We start from the raw sequence: 17,045 nt of genomic DNA on the forward strand, positions 1-17,045 counted from the left end.
GTTATGACTGAAGTGCCCTTGAGCAAGGTACTTACCCCTGATTGCTCTGCAGTAATGTGACACTGTAAGAAAACTACTTGTAAGTCGCTTTGGATAAAAGCGTCTGCCAAATGAATAAATGTAAATGTAAATGGTGTTTGGTATGTAATTGTTATGGTTTAGATGGAAATGGAATCTGAAACCTGTCACTTTCCATGATTAAAGTTTATTAATAGGTTTTACTCAATTTTATTTTTAAAACTTTCTACACTTTCTAAAGAAAAAATATAAATAAAGAAAAATTAAAAAACAATAATCCAGTGCTGTCAAATGTATTAATTGGTCGTTATATAATGCATAATATATATAAAATCTGTGTGGCTTGTGTACACGTACACATACACATATTTGTCAATATAACCACACCTGTATAAATGACATATTCGTTTATACATTCATCGGCAAAGAAGCAAAAACGTGACGACATCTTAGTTCTGTTTTAGCCACCGTACAGTAGTGCTTCGAAAGGGAGGTGAGGTTGGAGTTAGCAGTTGGTTGCAATTCGCAGCCTCACCACTAGATCCTGCTAAAATGTCCACATGCTCCTTTAAGTAAATTTACATTCTGTATAAATACTAGGGCTGTTAAGGTTAATGCGTTAACACATGCCATACATTTATTCAGATTAACGCCATTAATGCAACACACCTTTTTTTCGGTCATCATTGTCTAGCATTACAGCGCTAATCACGCTCTTATTCATATAAAGGCGTTAAAACTATTTACAAAGCCACGGCTGTCGTGTCTAGTGTACACATGGGCTAAAAGCCGCGTCAGAATCTGTCAGACAGCGCACCAGTATGAAGTTCTTCTCTTTTTTTGCTTGAATGAACAAAAACACATTTTGTCTAGAAGTGAGCCCTGATTGCAGATATTTTCAATAATACAATGCATTCTGTATACTTTATTCTTTTATTATGGAAATATAAAAAGGTGACTATCTACATACTTGACTAGTATTGGATTGTATTGCATAAAAGCTTTAAGCTTTATTTTATTTCCTCCTTCTCTATGGACCAACTCAATATCAGTCCTCAACTAATCTCTAAATCACGATCCATGATCTCCTTTTCAATGGCCAGTTGGTGTGGCGACCTCTAAAGTGGCTTTCTGGATAGGGTGCGATTACCAGATTTCATTCTATTCATGTTCAAACAAGGATCTATGTTTGTGCTGGATAGAATGGCCTGTGCCTGCTGAATAATCAGTTTCAAATGTATTTCCTGAAGTGGTGTTGACCTTAGATGACTTTTAATACTGAATTCGGTTTCGCCTTGACCTTTCAGAGGCATACAAAATAATTTCACTGTATTCTAAGTGATAAGAAAAGGGCGAACGGGAACAGGAAGTGCTGAAGTGATGTCAGGGCACCCACAGGAAAGTGTTCAATGGAAAATTGCGTCTTTCATCTACCCTTGTCTTCCTTGTGTTACCACCTTAATATTGCAAAATTTTTCCATTTATGCATGTCTATATGCACAATAAGGAAATACAGCTAGGTGAAGGTTTTTTGAAAGTATGCATGAACTGATATTAATCTTGAGTGCCTATGCAGTAGTATTGCATACGTCATATCTTCAGAGATTATTTAGTTGGATAAATTGTATAAAATGGAGATGCAGATGTACGATTATTTACGGAAAAACACGAGCTGCTGGTGGCAGGCATGGGGGACGAATTACAGCAGGAGCACACAACACATCTTTGCATAAATCCCTTCGTGTTTTGTCACTTATGCACGTACGCGGCGATTGCCCATAATGAACAAACACATGACACATTTTTGACTTGGCACTAGGGCTGCAACAACTAATCGATAATCGTTGTCAACGAATTTCATTACTGTTAAAATGATCGCTGAAAGTGGTCTTACGTGCAGCATGAGCTGTGCAGTTTTAAAGTCAGACGTATCTCTCTGTGCATGCGTCTCGCCGCGCGGCACAAATTGCGCACTTGAAAAGTCAGGTCTTGTTTTGCATACATCTCTTCAAGCCACACAGTTTTAAATTTAAAGCGGATAGGGGTTTTAAATGACAAAATGAAAGATTATATTAGTTAATCCCAATTTGAGGCGTTTGCAAAGAAGATAATAGGCTAAATACCCTGATTTGGGGTTAACACCGCACCCTAACCAAACGCGATGCCATTCCTGCGTTAAGGAATTTATTTGTCCATAATAATAGCTTATCTCACTTTTCTTAAAATAAAATAAAGATTTTACTTGGTCAACCGCCCCTTCCCTCCAGTGTTTGGGAGAGAATACTGTCGGCTGCTTGTAGTTTGACACACCTCAATAAACTATTAACAAGTTGACCATGTAAGGTATGAAAAGCCTTTCACATTGTGTTTTTTGTACAATCATTTATGAAAAGTGCCAAGATGTAATATAAAAAATGTATAAAAAAATGTTCTCTCCCTGCCCCAAATAACCTAACCAAATCAATCAACTGTGGTCTCTCAAAGTAGGTGGTTAATGTTGCGTGTACTCCTGCCATTCTGGCCCATATTTAAGGTCTGTAGGTTTGCTTGAGAGACCAGAATAGGCAGCAGTATTGATTTATTATCAATACTGGCACATTATCTCTTTGTGGATGAACATGGGCCCCTGCCCCCCGCTGCGTGTCTGTGGGGCCTCAGCTGGACCGTCCTATACCGGAATCGCTGTCTATAATTACATCCACCATCCACAGAGTCATCCTCTCAAGTCATTAAATGTAATGGCCGCATATCACCAGAAGTGCGTCTGATACTGGAGGAGAATCGGGTCTTCTCATTTCCCTAAGTGCCATAGTGTCGCCCCCTTTATCCCAGTGAGGGATTAACCCTTAACGTCCAGCAGCTATATTTTAAACCTGTCGTGTAGCTGTGACATTAGAAACCCATGGCTGATTTGCCACGCCTCCGGTTTCACCCTGAATGTGTGTCTGACTAGTCGGATGTTTTTTTTAACATTTTTTGTTTGATTTGTGCGAAAAAGGTGAAACCCTGTTACTGTGGAGCGGGGACTGAAAATTAGAGCATCTGTGCTTTTTAATACGCTTGGGAATCGTCTTTCGTTGGCAGAAGACCCGCCCTTCTGGGCTTCTGGGTATACTCTACAGGAAACAAGAATGAAAAGCTAGATGTGAGCGTAGGCCAGCTGTACATAATGATCAAGTTTACATTTGCTTTAGAGATTTGTGATTTTCTCTTATGATTCACTTTTCTTTTGTTTGCATTGCAAGTCTGTACTGTACTGTAGATGTACATGAAATATGGTATAAGTGATGCTTTTTTCTCCTTTAAACCCTATGCCGTAACGCTAATGGAAATTGATCATGTGATTGACAAGAGACAAATGGTTGAAATACTTGGCCACGCTTTAGTTCCACTGTTTAATTTGGTCACAGAGAAGCAGCTGTTCTGGGTCTTCAGCGTGATGGATTCTTGCATTTCAGCATGTTTTACAGGATTCATGTTTGTGTGGAGAGGGAGATTTTTGTGTTGTGTCGTTTTTGGTAATGACTATACATTAGAGCGAGGTTGACCTCTGGGTTTGTGGCCTGTAACTTCTGCGCAAATAGCCATCGGGTGTAAAATTGACCTTCCCGAAAACTCTCCTAGATTTGATAGTAAAATGTGTGTATGTTCATGAATTCCAATCATTCGTAAAAACAAGGCGGCTCATGCACGCTCATTCACAATTAGCATAATCCCGCCAATGAATTATAGCAAAATACATATTTTTATTGTATCAGATGCCAATGCATTATATGCTTACCAATAAATTAATCAATTAAACCGTGTCCACCGAAGCGTTTTTAGCCAGCTGAAATAATACCTGGTGCTCTTCTGAAAATGGCCAGCTGGTGGCGCTTGAGAGCACTTTGGAGACTGCGCGTTATTTTGGTTGTCGGGCAAAAGAACTCGTGAAATATCATTGATACATACTGCATCAAAATGTTTAAAAGAATACAGAAGGTTTGAATATTTTACGCACCCTATACACGCAGGTTTGCATTTCTTTTTTACCAAATAAAATTTGAAAATACAAACATTTTGGTGAATCCGAAAATTGACATCAGAATGACTTTATGAACGATTTACACAAATGATATCTGCCATTGTGAGCAGACAATTGTTGTAGCACGAAATTTCAGCACAGTCAGTGAAAATCAGGTGCAGCAATGTAAATAAAATGTATAGGTCCTTAAACTATGTACACATTACTTCAAGTACTATTACTATAACTCCTAAATGGTCCCCGTTTATGGGTGAACTGTTCCTTTAAAGTCTATAAGAAACTGCTTCTGAAATAAGAGAATATGTAGGGCGAGACTTGATTTCCCACATTGAAAACTAATTGAATTGTTGGAAGATGGACATTGTTTTAAATGCGAGTTTTCATGAAGAAAGCTCCACCCTCCGGTAGGAAGTGAGGAGTTGCTTTTTCGAGGGGGGCGGAGGTCAACATACTGTTTAAAGATTATAAGGGCAGGTCTGTTTTTTTAAAAGAAATGAAGTGCACAGATAAGTCACTTGTAAAAAACACTACAGTATTCCATTAAATTAGTTTGATTTCGTGCCGTCTCTATTATTGATTTTTGTCCGTCACAATGAATGCTTATACATTGAATTGAATGCATTAGCAGCGGTACTCGACGTGAACAGGCAATGGTTATAATGGACATTGTTGTAATGTATGTTCTGTGCAGATTGAGTGTTAAGTGGTTGTGCGTCACCTTTTGTGACCTATTCAGTTATTGTGAGGCATCTAGCTGATCCTTCTGGCATTTGAGACGACTTCCATCTATAGATGACTTGTAGAATGGATCGCCTTGGATTGGACAAATCATTTTAAAATCACTTTTCCTTGTATGAGTATTTGTGACTCATGCTCGTCTTTCTTGCCTGCCTGAAAGCAACACATTAATGACCTGCAACCCTGCATTTGAAGACACTGGATAAACAGATTTTATCTGTTCCAACCATTCTGTTTCAAATGACTCAACTTTGTTTTGATTTTTCCTGGCGTATAAACCAGGTTTACAAGGTCCCACCCAAACAAACCAACTTCAGGACATTTCGACCACCAAAATATCTTTGCTGTATTGAGGCAAAGTGTTTGAGTGGTGAGGTGCTGTTAAGTGCTTTGCTTGTACATTCATGACATTGAACCGTCATCTCCCCCGAGCCTCACAAAAGCGTACGATCAAAGAGAGTGATCTGATGATTCTCTGAATTATTTTGGGGAAATTAAAACATAAAAACAAACATGACAGATAAAATATACGATGGCAGATGTTTCACAGCTTCATCTCTCAGGATGACTGATAATGATTGTTTCTACTAAGCAAAACCTCTGGCGTCAGGTTGGGAAAGATTGACTATTAGTTTTGCAATGAGAAGGATGAGGAAGGAAATGAACAGATTGCCGGATTTCGCGTCCTTCACTCCAGGAAGAAAACACTGACATATTGCTTTTACGTGTAACAAATAAGCGCTGTCGTCAGCAAAATGTGGCCTGCAGCTTGTTAAGACCTAAAGTCAAAGTCCTGGACCAAATTAGTTGACAGATGTTTTTCTCTCATTGGGAATTTCCAGGTTCCTGCTACATACGATTTACAGTGTAAAGATATTTATGCGTACTAGTTTGTAAGAATAGAGTGTTCGATTTGTGCATATTCTTTGTGGTTAGGTCCACGGTTTTCCTCAAGATGTGTTATGTTGGTCTCCGGTCAGAACAGTAGTTGTGTTTGTGGACTTCTGTACTGCACGTAATAAACATAACAGATTTCTTTGACGTTATTTTGACATAATAATAATCCTGAATATTCCCTGAAAAAAAGTGAGAATATGTTAACATATATATATATATATATAACGTGCATATGTTAAATCCTGATTCATACACTGAATTGAATACGTCTTGTTATTTGCCACGTAACATTGAGTTTCTCTGTGCATTCATTAAACCACTTCCTCTGGTTGTAATAGCCGTAAATAATCACATAAAGCTAGTTTGTTCTAGTACCATAACACAGTGTTTCCAAAAAAGACCTTTGAACCGTATTTCAGAATTTGCTTTTAATTTGCACAGTTCTCGTCCGTCAAAAGGCAACATTAACTGGAAAAGTTCAGTCCAATGACAGATGTGAGACGGGTGGAGTCCTGCCTGGTGTGAGACCGGCTTCATGTTCAGTAAAGGTCATGGAGAGACTGGCCGCTGTTTGTAGACAGGGTTTGTTCAGTACATTTAAAACACCACAATTACATCTCGTGGTTACGTAATGACATGAATGTGACTTCAGAGCAGGGACTTGTTTTATATTCCTCATCTGTTTCACTACAGCTTTATTTCAGGGATATTTTGGTGAACATAGAATGGTGAGTATCGCATTTAATTGTTATTTTGTACTTGTGTAACGGGTAGAATTAATGTAGAAGAAGAATGTTCAGCGTAAAAATATAGTACGGTGGGACTTAAACTCAAGAGTAGTCCTTTTTCTCATTTATTTCACCAAATTTTTGGTATTCTATTTATGTATTTTAGACTGTATTACTTGCAAAAAACATTTATAACCGTTTGGTTATTGGTTAACATTTAACAAGTTAACCAACATGAATCAACAGCCCCCATGGCCATTTAAAAGCAGAAAAGTCCAATGTACACTGCAAATTATTTTGGTGAAATGTCATTGTATATGAGGTGTTACCTCAAGCACTTGCTTAACAGCACTATGAATATCTTATTTTGAAAATTGATATACCATGAAATTTTTTGGTGGCTTTCCTATTTCTGGACAATTTTTTGCGTTATTAAAGCAATGCAAAAATACCAAAATACAACACATGGTTCACGGGCTGTACATGTTACGGATACGCGGCTCAGAGCTGATCTCATACATTGGAATGTACAGTTCTGTACATAGTCGTTGTATGTACGCTCTTGCTGAGAAAAATCTAATGGAAATAACCATCCAGGCCTCGTGCAGTAAATGGAAAGGTAATCAAGTTCTATTTGTTAGACCTGTCCAAGAGGACCCATTCCATCCCTTATTCTCGGCCTGCAGATGTCTTAAACATTTCCACCACACTTCCTCAGGCACTGCATGTTATGATTTTCTCTGGCTGGCTTCATATTTTCAGTCAGTTTCTCCCAAACACAACGTGGCTCTCTGTCACATGCAGACTTTGTGTTTTTTAGCCTATCTCAGAGATAAATTACTGTTTAAATAGCTCTTAAGGATCTCCGTGCCGCAGCTCTGGGATCAGTTGGAATCGCTCTGTGATCGCTACCATATGTAAGGACTGTGCCAGAAACAGTGGCATTGGCAAAGCACCAGCATTGCTGATCCTTAAACGTCTCTTGTATGCGGTCGAGTACAACCTGCGCTCACTTGAGTTAGTTGATTTATGTTGGATCGTAGCATGTGTTGAGCAACAAATTAACTCAAAAATTGCCAGGGTACTGTGTGCCTTGTGAACGTTGCTTCAGACCTCAAGTCACTTTGTGCCGTTTGCTACAGTAAACCTTCTTGCGTTTACTGAAGGGAATGTTTCTTGAGGAATTGAATGATTCTGGTTCCTGTTTGTCTACAAATGCAATAGCTTTATGTCATAAAGGGGGACTTGCTGGATTCCAGTGTTTATTTAGTGAAGTCGAAATTGACCTTTGCATTGCTGTCACAACCTTTTTATTTTTCTGTGAGAACACCAAAATCTCTGAAGATTTGTTGTGATATTTTAGGTTGATTCAATTGAAATGCAAATGTGTGTGGTGTGTGTATACACACACAAAACACATGCAAACGCTGGTTGGAAATTGCACTGGGGACGTCCTTTAGATCATTGGCTCTCAAACGTTTTTGTTGTAAGGTACCCTTTGTGTAGAGTGCATTGCTTTGCGCCCCCCCCCCCCCCCTCCGAATAAAGACTTATAGTCTTAAACATAGAATTTGTATAAACCCAAAAACATATTCAGTTAAACAGTGCTAGAACATCAATTATTTCGGTTGGTGGTCTTTTTTTCTGATGTTTGATTGTAATGAAATCTATGTTTAACGTCTGTATTTCATAAAATGCCACAAGATCTGAGTCCCCCCTGGATCTATCTTTGGGCCTCCCAGTTTGAGAACCACTGCCTTGGATAAACTATAAATAACAGTAATATTCCTGCAGCTGGGGCACCACTAATGAGCAGTCTGTAATTTAATGTTTGCTTACAGCATTTTACAAATACGTGAAAAATCTTTGAATAAAATCGTCTATTTAAAAAAAACGTCGTTTTACAGAATTCTACCGAGTTTCCTCCTATTCTGTTTCAATTCTCTTTGGCTGGTCCTTTTTGGTTTTGTTTTGAACGATTTTAAAGTGGGTACGCTGGCGGTTTAATCTTCGCTGTACCCTGGACTTCAGTCTAAACATTGCACTGGTAATGTTTATGTTGACTCTGTCTAAGGCCGTCTCCAACCAACTGTCTCTGACGCTCTTCTTTCTTCGGGGAGGATCTCAATCAAATTGCAATGAAGTGATACAAAAAGAAGTATGCTGGGTGGAAAAGGTTATAGCTGCTCCAAACGTGTGTACATTTTCCAATAACTCATCAACCATTTTACTCCTTTTTGGTATATTTTTGTGTGTGGTTTTGTACGTGAAAGAGAAGAACGTGTTGTGTTTGTGTGTTTCCGTGTTTCCATGCTCTCTCGCTCACATCTGGAATACTGAGCTGAGAGTTGGACTCTCTTGTTGATTCATTTTCATTTTTTCCTACGATGGCCGAGGCCAGCTCGTCCTCACCACGGCCACAGTTGTTTTTCTCTTCGAGATGAAGGGAGAGGGAACTGAGAAGAAATCTGGATTTTATTCTAAACCGTTTCTTTCTGCCACACATTCAGCTCAGCTGGAATCTGCCTTGTGCGAAGAGCTTTACTGCGGTCGTGTCCAGAGTCACCCTTGCCCGAAGACGACCGCTGTGATGTCGTCCCAGTCGTGGGAAATGTGTCTTGAATGCTTCTGACTGGACTTGGTTGTGTGGTTGAAGGAGTGTTTCCATTGATGGTCCACAAATAAGGTGGATGCTGCTTAAACAAGCATTGTTCTTTACAGGGCCAGTGATCATAGTCTTACTGTTCCTTAGAGAAGCACCAAGCCAAATTCTCCATAAAGGGATAGTTCAACCAGAAATGAAATGTCTTTCTTTCGCTTACCTTTGTCAAACCTGTATGACTTCCTGTATGAATTTCTTCTGCAGAACACAATAGAATATTGGTAACCAAACAACATAGGGCCCCATTGACTTCCTTTATTTTAGTTTGGATAACGTTTGCATGAATGGTAAACTGCTTGGCTTACGCCATATGTCCATAGTTTCTTCCAAAATTGAGATTTTATTTGTGTCTGTGTAGTAATGGTAATGGAATTGTGGTAAATACCTCAAAACGAGATTGAGAATATATAATCTGCCTGTTGATGTATGACCATTTAATATAACCATCTTCAGTGGCTTCCTGAGTTCAGAACTGTGGATGTTAGCGGTCATTGACGTGTTCATAGGTGATGCTTTTTTGTTTCCTGAAAACCAGCTGGGGTCTGTGGTTTGTGTCAGTGTGTCTGTGATCCCATTAATAACAGTCACACATTCTGGTTTTGCCATGTGTTGTGAAGAATTTACAGGGGTCACCACCTCACTTCAAAGCTTGCTTTCTTCCATTTTTAACAGATTGCATGGAGACTCATCTGAACTTAATGTCTTATGGACCCACAAATCTCGCATATCCACTGTAAATTGCATTATTATGCTTTCTCTGTTGAGTTTGCTAATGGCATCAATGGATGTTAAAACAACTTTAAGACTCTCAGTTTAACAGACATCTGGGATCCGTGAACAGATCGTGGGGTGATTCGAGTCGGTTCCCTCAGACACACATTGCTGACTCTGACCTCTGACCCTGAGATCAAAGATTATGGTTTTATGGTATAAGGTCATGCAGCGAGAAGCACAATTCACACAGTTGTTCTCCATTTGAAACTGTGTGAAGTTGGCGTCATGGGAAAAAGGGATCATTTGGGGATACAGGCGTATTCTGGATATGATGGATAGGTGAACACAAATTGCCGCATTGGTCTGCTGAGAGGTCAGGCGATATTCTACCATACTCATACTCTTAAAAAAGTGTTTTGACACCTAAGTCAAAGTTTAAGACTACTCTTAAGAGCATTTTTGAAAAGTTTTATACATACGGGCCCAGTTCGTGATCCTGAAAATTGAGTCATTATGTATTTTCCATCATGTTCCAAACCCATATTGCTTCTGTGGAACACACGACATGCTATCACTTTTTTTTACCATGAATATACAGTGAATTTGGAGTGGGGTCAATTAATTTCAAGTCTTCAGGATTTGGCTCACATTTGGATCACTTGGAGAAAAACACTCCCGCTTTTAATCTCACAAATATTTCGATTTCTGCGCCTCTCTAAGCCTGGACCATTAACAAATGCCATCTTTGGGTGGAGATGTGTGGTGGTTCTCGCTTGCAATGTTATTTTCTGACCTAGGATCAGTTAAGGGTTTGATGGGCCATTCATTACATAATCTCAAATGCCATTGAATGGAATGAATCATCTCTTTTGATTAACTGCATTTGGGAGTGTGTGTTTGTTGTGACATCGCTGTAGTTTGGTGTGGTTCTAATCTTAGGGGATGTCTTACACAACATGCCGCGAGGGGGATGAGGAATCATTACATCCTGCACACTTCCTGTTCACATTAGACTGTCCTCCTACACATGCAGCCAGGCCGTGCTTGGATTGAATGTTTTTCCGCTCATGGTTCTGATTTGTTATCAGTAAAATGTAAATGACTTCTGTCAGACTGAGTTTATTGTAACTGCTTGATCTTTTTCCACTCTGTAAATGTCAACATACAGCTGGCTGAGCTAAATTTGTATGAAGTATCATCATTCAATCAGCAGCTACTGTTTGTGTTAAAGCGTTGTCTGCAAAACTGCTTTGCAACAATGCTAAATTGTAAAAAACAATAAAAAAATAGAATTTACTGTTGTAATATTAGTTTAGTAATACTAGGTCTTAAGTATTAAACTCATCCCACATAGTTTGTTGGGAGTGGTTGGAGAATTAACCACTCGGTTAATAGATCCGTCATCTTTTAAAGGGATAGTACACCAAAAAATGAAAATTCTGTCACGAATTACGCACCCTCAATATTCTTCCGATTATTTCCTTTTGTGATCAACTGAACAAAGACATTTTTACAGGTTTGGAAGAACTTGAGGGTGAGTAATTGACAGAATTTTCATTTTTGGGTAAACTATCCATTTAAGACCCTTATTTCCATCAGTGTTTGTTTCAATGCAGAACACATTAGCGACTGCATAGCAACACCCAGGCATCCACTTCATCAATGTGGCTGTCTAAACATTGCCCATATTAGGGTGCCACTCACATATTCTTAACAAAACATCACATTAATAAACAATGAAGTGCAATTATTCCTGAATTAGGAGCAGACAGTTGACAGACAACACACTCAGCAAAATCAAACAAATGTTGACTCTGTGAGAGAATTGCGGTGTCGCTAGAACACATGTTGCTGTTATTAATAAGTATAAACACCGCTGGCTCTACTGTGTAGGAGGCAACAGGACTGCCTGCTTTACTCAATCACGGTTAAGTGCTTACTGTGTTTGGAATGTGCAAGGCAATGATGTGAAACAGATGGTTCCTCCGCAGGCTTGACGCTGCACGTGGCCGCCGTGACTCCAGACTGGATCTGCGTAAACTGGAGAAAGCGTCAGCCAAGCAATCCCGTCCAGGAACTATTAGACACGAGTAGCGCGGCGACACGTGCAAAGATTCCGATCGCAGACATTTCGGTGATGGTGTCGTTGTCACATGTAGACATACACACGCTCATTCCTCCACACCCCTGCCGGTACAGTCTGTCAGCGGGGACCTTTCCGGGCACGTCTGTATCATGAGGAGAGCGGCCCACGCCCCGGGCCTGCCAGGCCTGCCAGGCCTGGCCCAAATCACAGGGCTGCTCACCGCATGAAGCTAATTGTAGCACAGCGCTCCGAAAGTCTTCTCTTTAATTCTCGCCCTGGTTTCACTTACTCTCTCTCCTCAGATTAAACAAACAATCGCTGATATAGCTGGAACGCCTGGGCTTCTGTGATGAGCCGAGAGGAATCTGAAGCCCGATACCACGTTTTCTGACAAACCGTGGTGGCACCATTTGTAAATGTTTGGGCAAAGCTCAGCATATTTTCGAAAGTGGGAACTGCTACATGACTTGAGCGGTCACGGAGAGCATGTAATGTAGTCGATGTTCATCATTCTTCATCTCTGCCGGTGTGGGAAGACATTTGCGGTGGTCCCAGGTTTCTCCGTTATTTCTAATGATTCTGCCAGCTGTTCGATGAACAACTAAACTCGGGAACATCTGGCTCGCACTTCATCATCCGCCTGTCAATTTTATTTTCTACTTCCTGTTGTTGGACTTGTGGATCATGCCGTCATGATTCTAGGGGAGTGCATGGACTGATCTATTCTATACCTCAAATGCACTGCAAATTGCTTTGGTAAAAGCTTCTGCCTAATGCATAAACAAATTTACATGTTTGGTCGGCGCCAGTAGCCTTGTGGGCTACTTGTCGGCATGTTGCGCAACAACACTCAAGGGCAACCCGATTTCTGTTCCCAGCTTGTGGTCCTTTCCTGTCACCCCTCGACCACATGTTTCCTGTCCTTTCCCCATTTTTCTTATAAAATCTTGTCAAATAAATGTATAAACGGATATTAAATACATCTATAAAGATGTACATGCTTCAGGGAGAACCTGACCCATGATTTGAATATAATCTCTCCAGTATTGTACGTGACCTACGTTATGACATTTAATCGTGGGATTCAATTGTAAATAGGAACGCTTGTCCAGGAGGTGAAGCTTTCGGTTCAAAGTACATTGCAAGAATTTTTATAATCTAAGAGGATTATTTGAATTCAGGTCTACATGGTGTTGTTATACTGCTGCTAGTTTTGTTCATCGAGGCTAGTATCCAAACCTTCTTTGTTCTTAATCTGCTTTACATTTATATGGCACTTATTCAGGTGATTAGAGTCTGGAGGCCGGCGATTGGCTGTGTGTTGAAACAGCGATTCATTCATGTTTATGCTGAGTTTACCAAAACCATTTACAAGTGGAGGGGATCATTTCCAGACCATCGTATACATACACTGATAAGACGACACCGAGATGTCCACATCTGTATAACACACACTCCATCTGTCCTGCTCACTGTTTTTGTTGACTCATAAATCATTCATGCTTTTATAGATCATTTCAATAAACATAATGCCTGTGAGCACTTTTTGTTATAAATTAGTAATTTACTGCTTGACATTGGCTCCCTGTTATACTATATTATCAGGGTGTGTGTACTACATGGCCACCAGATGGCAGTGTGTGATTTAAATGACATGAGGATGATTGTGAATAAGTAAGGATTGTGCAGTAGAGGAATTTTTTTTTTAATAATAATAATATATGACAGTTAATAAAATAAAAATAATTTGTGACCAGTCCTTTATTAACTTGAAAACAAGTATGTGGGTCAATGACGTATAAAGAGCACTTTTCATGGGGTGCGACCAATAATATCAATAATTGCATTGAATATTAATATTAAATCAAATAGATCTTTGTGGCTATTTTAGTGGCTGAAATATGAATCTCTGATACAGTTTGGTTAAGGGAGTGGTCGTTTTTTTAAACATTTATAGCATTTGTTTGTTATGCATTTGTACAAGAAGTTTCATTTAGTTCATTTAAGACGACAAAATTGTAGATCAAAAATATAAGATTACTTGCCAAAACTAAAAGAGCAAATACTTTGTTTCTAAACACTAAGTTTTAACACTAAAGATATGAAGAAATGATTGAATTTTAAGATCAATCGCAGTCGTACCGCGTGACATTTTTAAAGGCCGTGTCTAATTCATATACAAAAAGCACTTAAATCACTTAATTTAACATTTTTATCTGCATTTCTACGTACACCATATTCTTAATATTTGAAAATGTGTCATTTCAAATTGATATGTCGGAAATCCTCATACGTCATTGAACCATTAAACGGTTCAATTGTCAGGTAGGCAACGTAAAACTGGCTTCAATATAGTAACCGTTTAGCAACTTCTCAGAATCCACCCACAATAATTGTGATTGTAGTCAAGTATCCTTCACAATTTTCTCAGAATGTCAACTTGAATTTGTCATGATCAGTTCTGCTCTTTGTGGATGTGTTACAGATGGAGCAGTTTTCAGATGATGAACTGGATCACGCTGCAGAGGAGGACAGCGATAAAGAGGACCAGGACCTGGATAAAATGTTTGGAGCATGGCTTGGAGAGCTGGACAAACTAACAAAGGTGGGACTGAAACGTATCCTGTAATATCGTTAACTCCTCATTTGCAAACTTGCCAATGATGACCGTAAAACCTGCTTTTATAGCATCTTATTACCTTACTACCTAAAACCAAACTTTTTTGCGCCGTTGAAATAAACCACACGTAACACTCATTTAACAAATCTCTTTTAACATGCATATTTAGTGTTGTGTAGCGGCTTTTATTGTTGTATAACAAGATGTATTAATATTAAATGATATCAGTGAGAGAACCTTGAAATCCTGTGAGAAACGTGAGCCGACGTGTGTTCAGTGTTGTCACTCTTGTCCATTTGTTTGTCTTGTCTTTAGAGTCTGGATGACGGGAGACCAGAGAAGGTGCAGAAGGCCCCCCTCAGACAAGAGTCAACCATGGCCAACATGGCTTACCGCTTCTCCGTTTATAACATCAACGGTGAGGTCACAGAATATGATGGAATGTGAAGTATATACTGTTATTTGAATTTCACTACGTGTTCATGAGCCAAAACAAACATTCTGAAACAATTATGACTTCGTCAGTGGAAATATTTTCCAAAATGTCTTGTCATCAGGGGCTCAGCGGTTTGTCATTTAGTCTTCCCCCGCCCTTATAGAAGAGAGAGTTCTCTCAAAAATGAAAATTGTCATAATTTACTCACCCTCGGGATGTTTCAAACCTATATACATTTCTTTGTTCTGTTAAACACAAAGAAAGATCTTTGTAAGAATGTTATCATCCACTACCATAGTAGGAAAAATATATTATTTAAAATTTTTGGGTGAACGATCACTTTAAAATTACTCTAGAAAATAAGGGAGCCATACATTGATGTCACCTTTAAATTAGTCATGATAATGGGGAAAACTTATTGCAAAATAATTGTGCCTTCATTGGGGGATAAACATGTGAATATAATAATGACCTCATGAGAGGGCTGTACAGTAGATTCATATATAATATAATTATTGACCTTAAGGCGGGTTATATAAAGATGTTGATTTATATGAGGGGGATTTCTAAAATCATCATAAGTTGCCTGTACATTCTCATAAGATTAAAAACAATTACGTCATTATAAAGATTGATTGATTATGTACATTTGTGTTGTCTTACAGAGGCTCTGAACCAGGGTGACTCCGTAGATCTGGACGCTCTGATGGCAGACCTCTGCTCCATCGAGCAGGAGCTCAGCACCATCGGTAAGACCAGCGGCTCCTCCCGCCACGGCATGGACACCAAAATCCGTCAGAAGCCTCCGGCCGGCCGCAGTCACAGCACCAAGCACACGGGTGGCGGTGGTAGCGGAGGGGCAAGCAGCAGTGGAGGCAGCACCAGCAGCAGCACCCGCGCATCGCCCGCATCCACAGTGAGAGTGGGCACCCCCAGCAGCAGACCCCCGCTGGCATCCAACTTCTCTCTAGATGACATCACGGCCCAGCTGGAGAAAGCGTCTCAGAGCATGGACGAAGCTGCCAGACAGAGCACCACGTCTTTAAGCTCTACGACCTCCGCTCCGTACTCGACCTCCACCGTGAAGCGGCCGGCCTCCCACCATCATCGCAGGACGGGGTCCGTGGGTACGGTCACCGAGCATGATGTGCGGTCCTTTGTCCATTCTTCTCGCTCCAGCATTAACTCCGCCTCTGCGTCCAGCATGGACTCGCTGGACATCGACAAACCCAAGTCTGATCAGGACGGGGTGCGAGACGGCCAGGAACAGCCGGCCTCAGAGGTAAAGGATGCTTAACGCAGAGCTTTAGGAATTAATTTTACAATTGTTTGACACTTAATCTGCTTATGCTTTTATCTTCTCATCTTGATGCGAATTTTTGTGTCTGTGTGTGTGTTTCAAGTTCGAGCAGGTGCTTTGTCAACAGTAATTGATGGAACACTGAAAGAGAGACAGAAATTTGACTCCGTTCCAAAAACCTAGCGAGCAGACTTGCATAGTCTTACGTAGTACAGACAGTTATTTTAGAAAACATTTCATTTTTATCAATACTCTTTTGTAAAATTATGCATGTTCATGCCGATTTCCAACAAAACACAGACGAGTGACTTAGTTTGACTTACCGCGTGTAGTTCATGTCCGACATATTTTAGCGCAGGCATCGGTTTCAAACGATCTCCAAATCTAGCGTTAAATCCACCACTTATATGACATCCATCACTGAAATGGCGTGAACAAACAGACACACCTAAACTTCAATATCGCAAGTGTAAGGACCTGCAGCGCAGCCCATCTTGACTCAGTGCAGATAATCTTGATGGTAAGCAGGTCTCGCTCGGCCTCTTTCTTTCGCCTCGCCGGGCTTTTCTGGGAAAATGGCCAGAATGGTATAAACATGCAGTCAGTGGTTTTGTGCTTCCATTTAACTGTGTAGTGGAATAGTTTCAGAGAGCATAGATGGAGAGGGATTTCACTAATCTGTTCATCTATCCTATAGACCCGTACCGACCGATATGATTGACCTACATGCTACAAGCTTATTTCTGGTTGTTTACTTGATCCTTTAACAAAACAAACAACCATTGTCAGGTAAAAAACATCTTGCGTTAACATTACACTGGG

At 40.0% G+C, this 17,045-nt stretch overlaps 1 protein-coding gene across 7 annotated transcripts in view; it reads left to right on the forward strand.

The window, feature by feature from the left end:
* The window catches only part of raph1a (Ras association (RalGDS/AF-6) and pleckstrin homology domains 1a), a 54,074-nt gene that overhangs the window by 19,100 nt on the left and 17,929 nt on the right, over positions 1–17,045 (forward strand). For 5 of the 7 annotated variants that reach the window (XM_079465078.1, XM_079465083.1, XM_079465080.1 and 2 more), the window contains exons 3-5: positions 14,353–14,472; positions 14,803–14,905; positions 15,589–16,205. In XM_079465078.1, coding sequence (XP_079321204.1) covers positions 14,353–14,472; positions 14,803–14,905; positions 15,589–16,205 — 840 coding nt within the window. Of the gene's footprint in view, positions 1–6,376; positions 6,406–14,352; positions 14,473–14,802; positions 14,906–15,588; positions 16,206–17,045 lie in introns of those variants that run through there. The other 2 variants (XM_079465077.1, XM_079465082.1) reach the window with 2 other exon arrangements.

Source organism: Barbatula barbatula (genome assembly GCF_947034865.1).
Source record: "Barbatula barbatula genome assembly, chromosome: 9".
Lineage (NCBI taxonomy): Eukaryota > Metazoa > Chordata > Actinopteri > Cypriniformes > Nemacheilidae > Barbatula > Barbatula barbatula.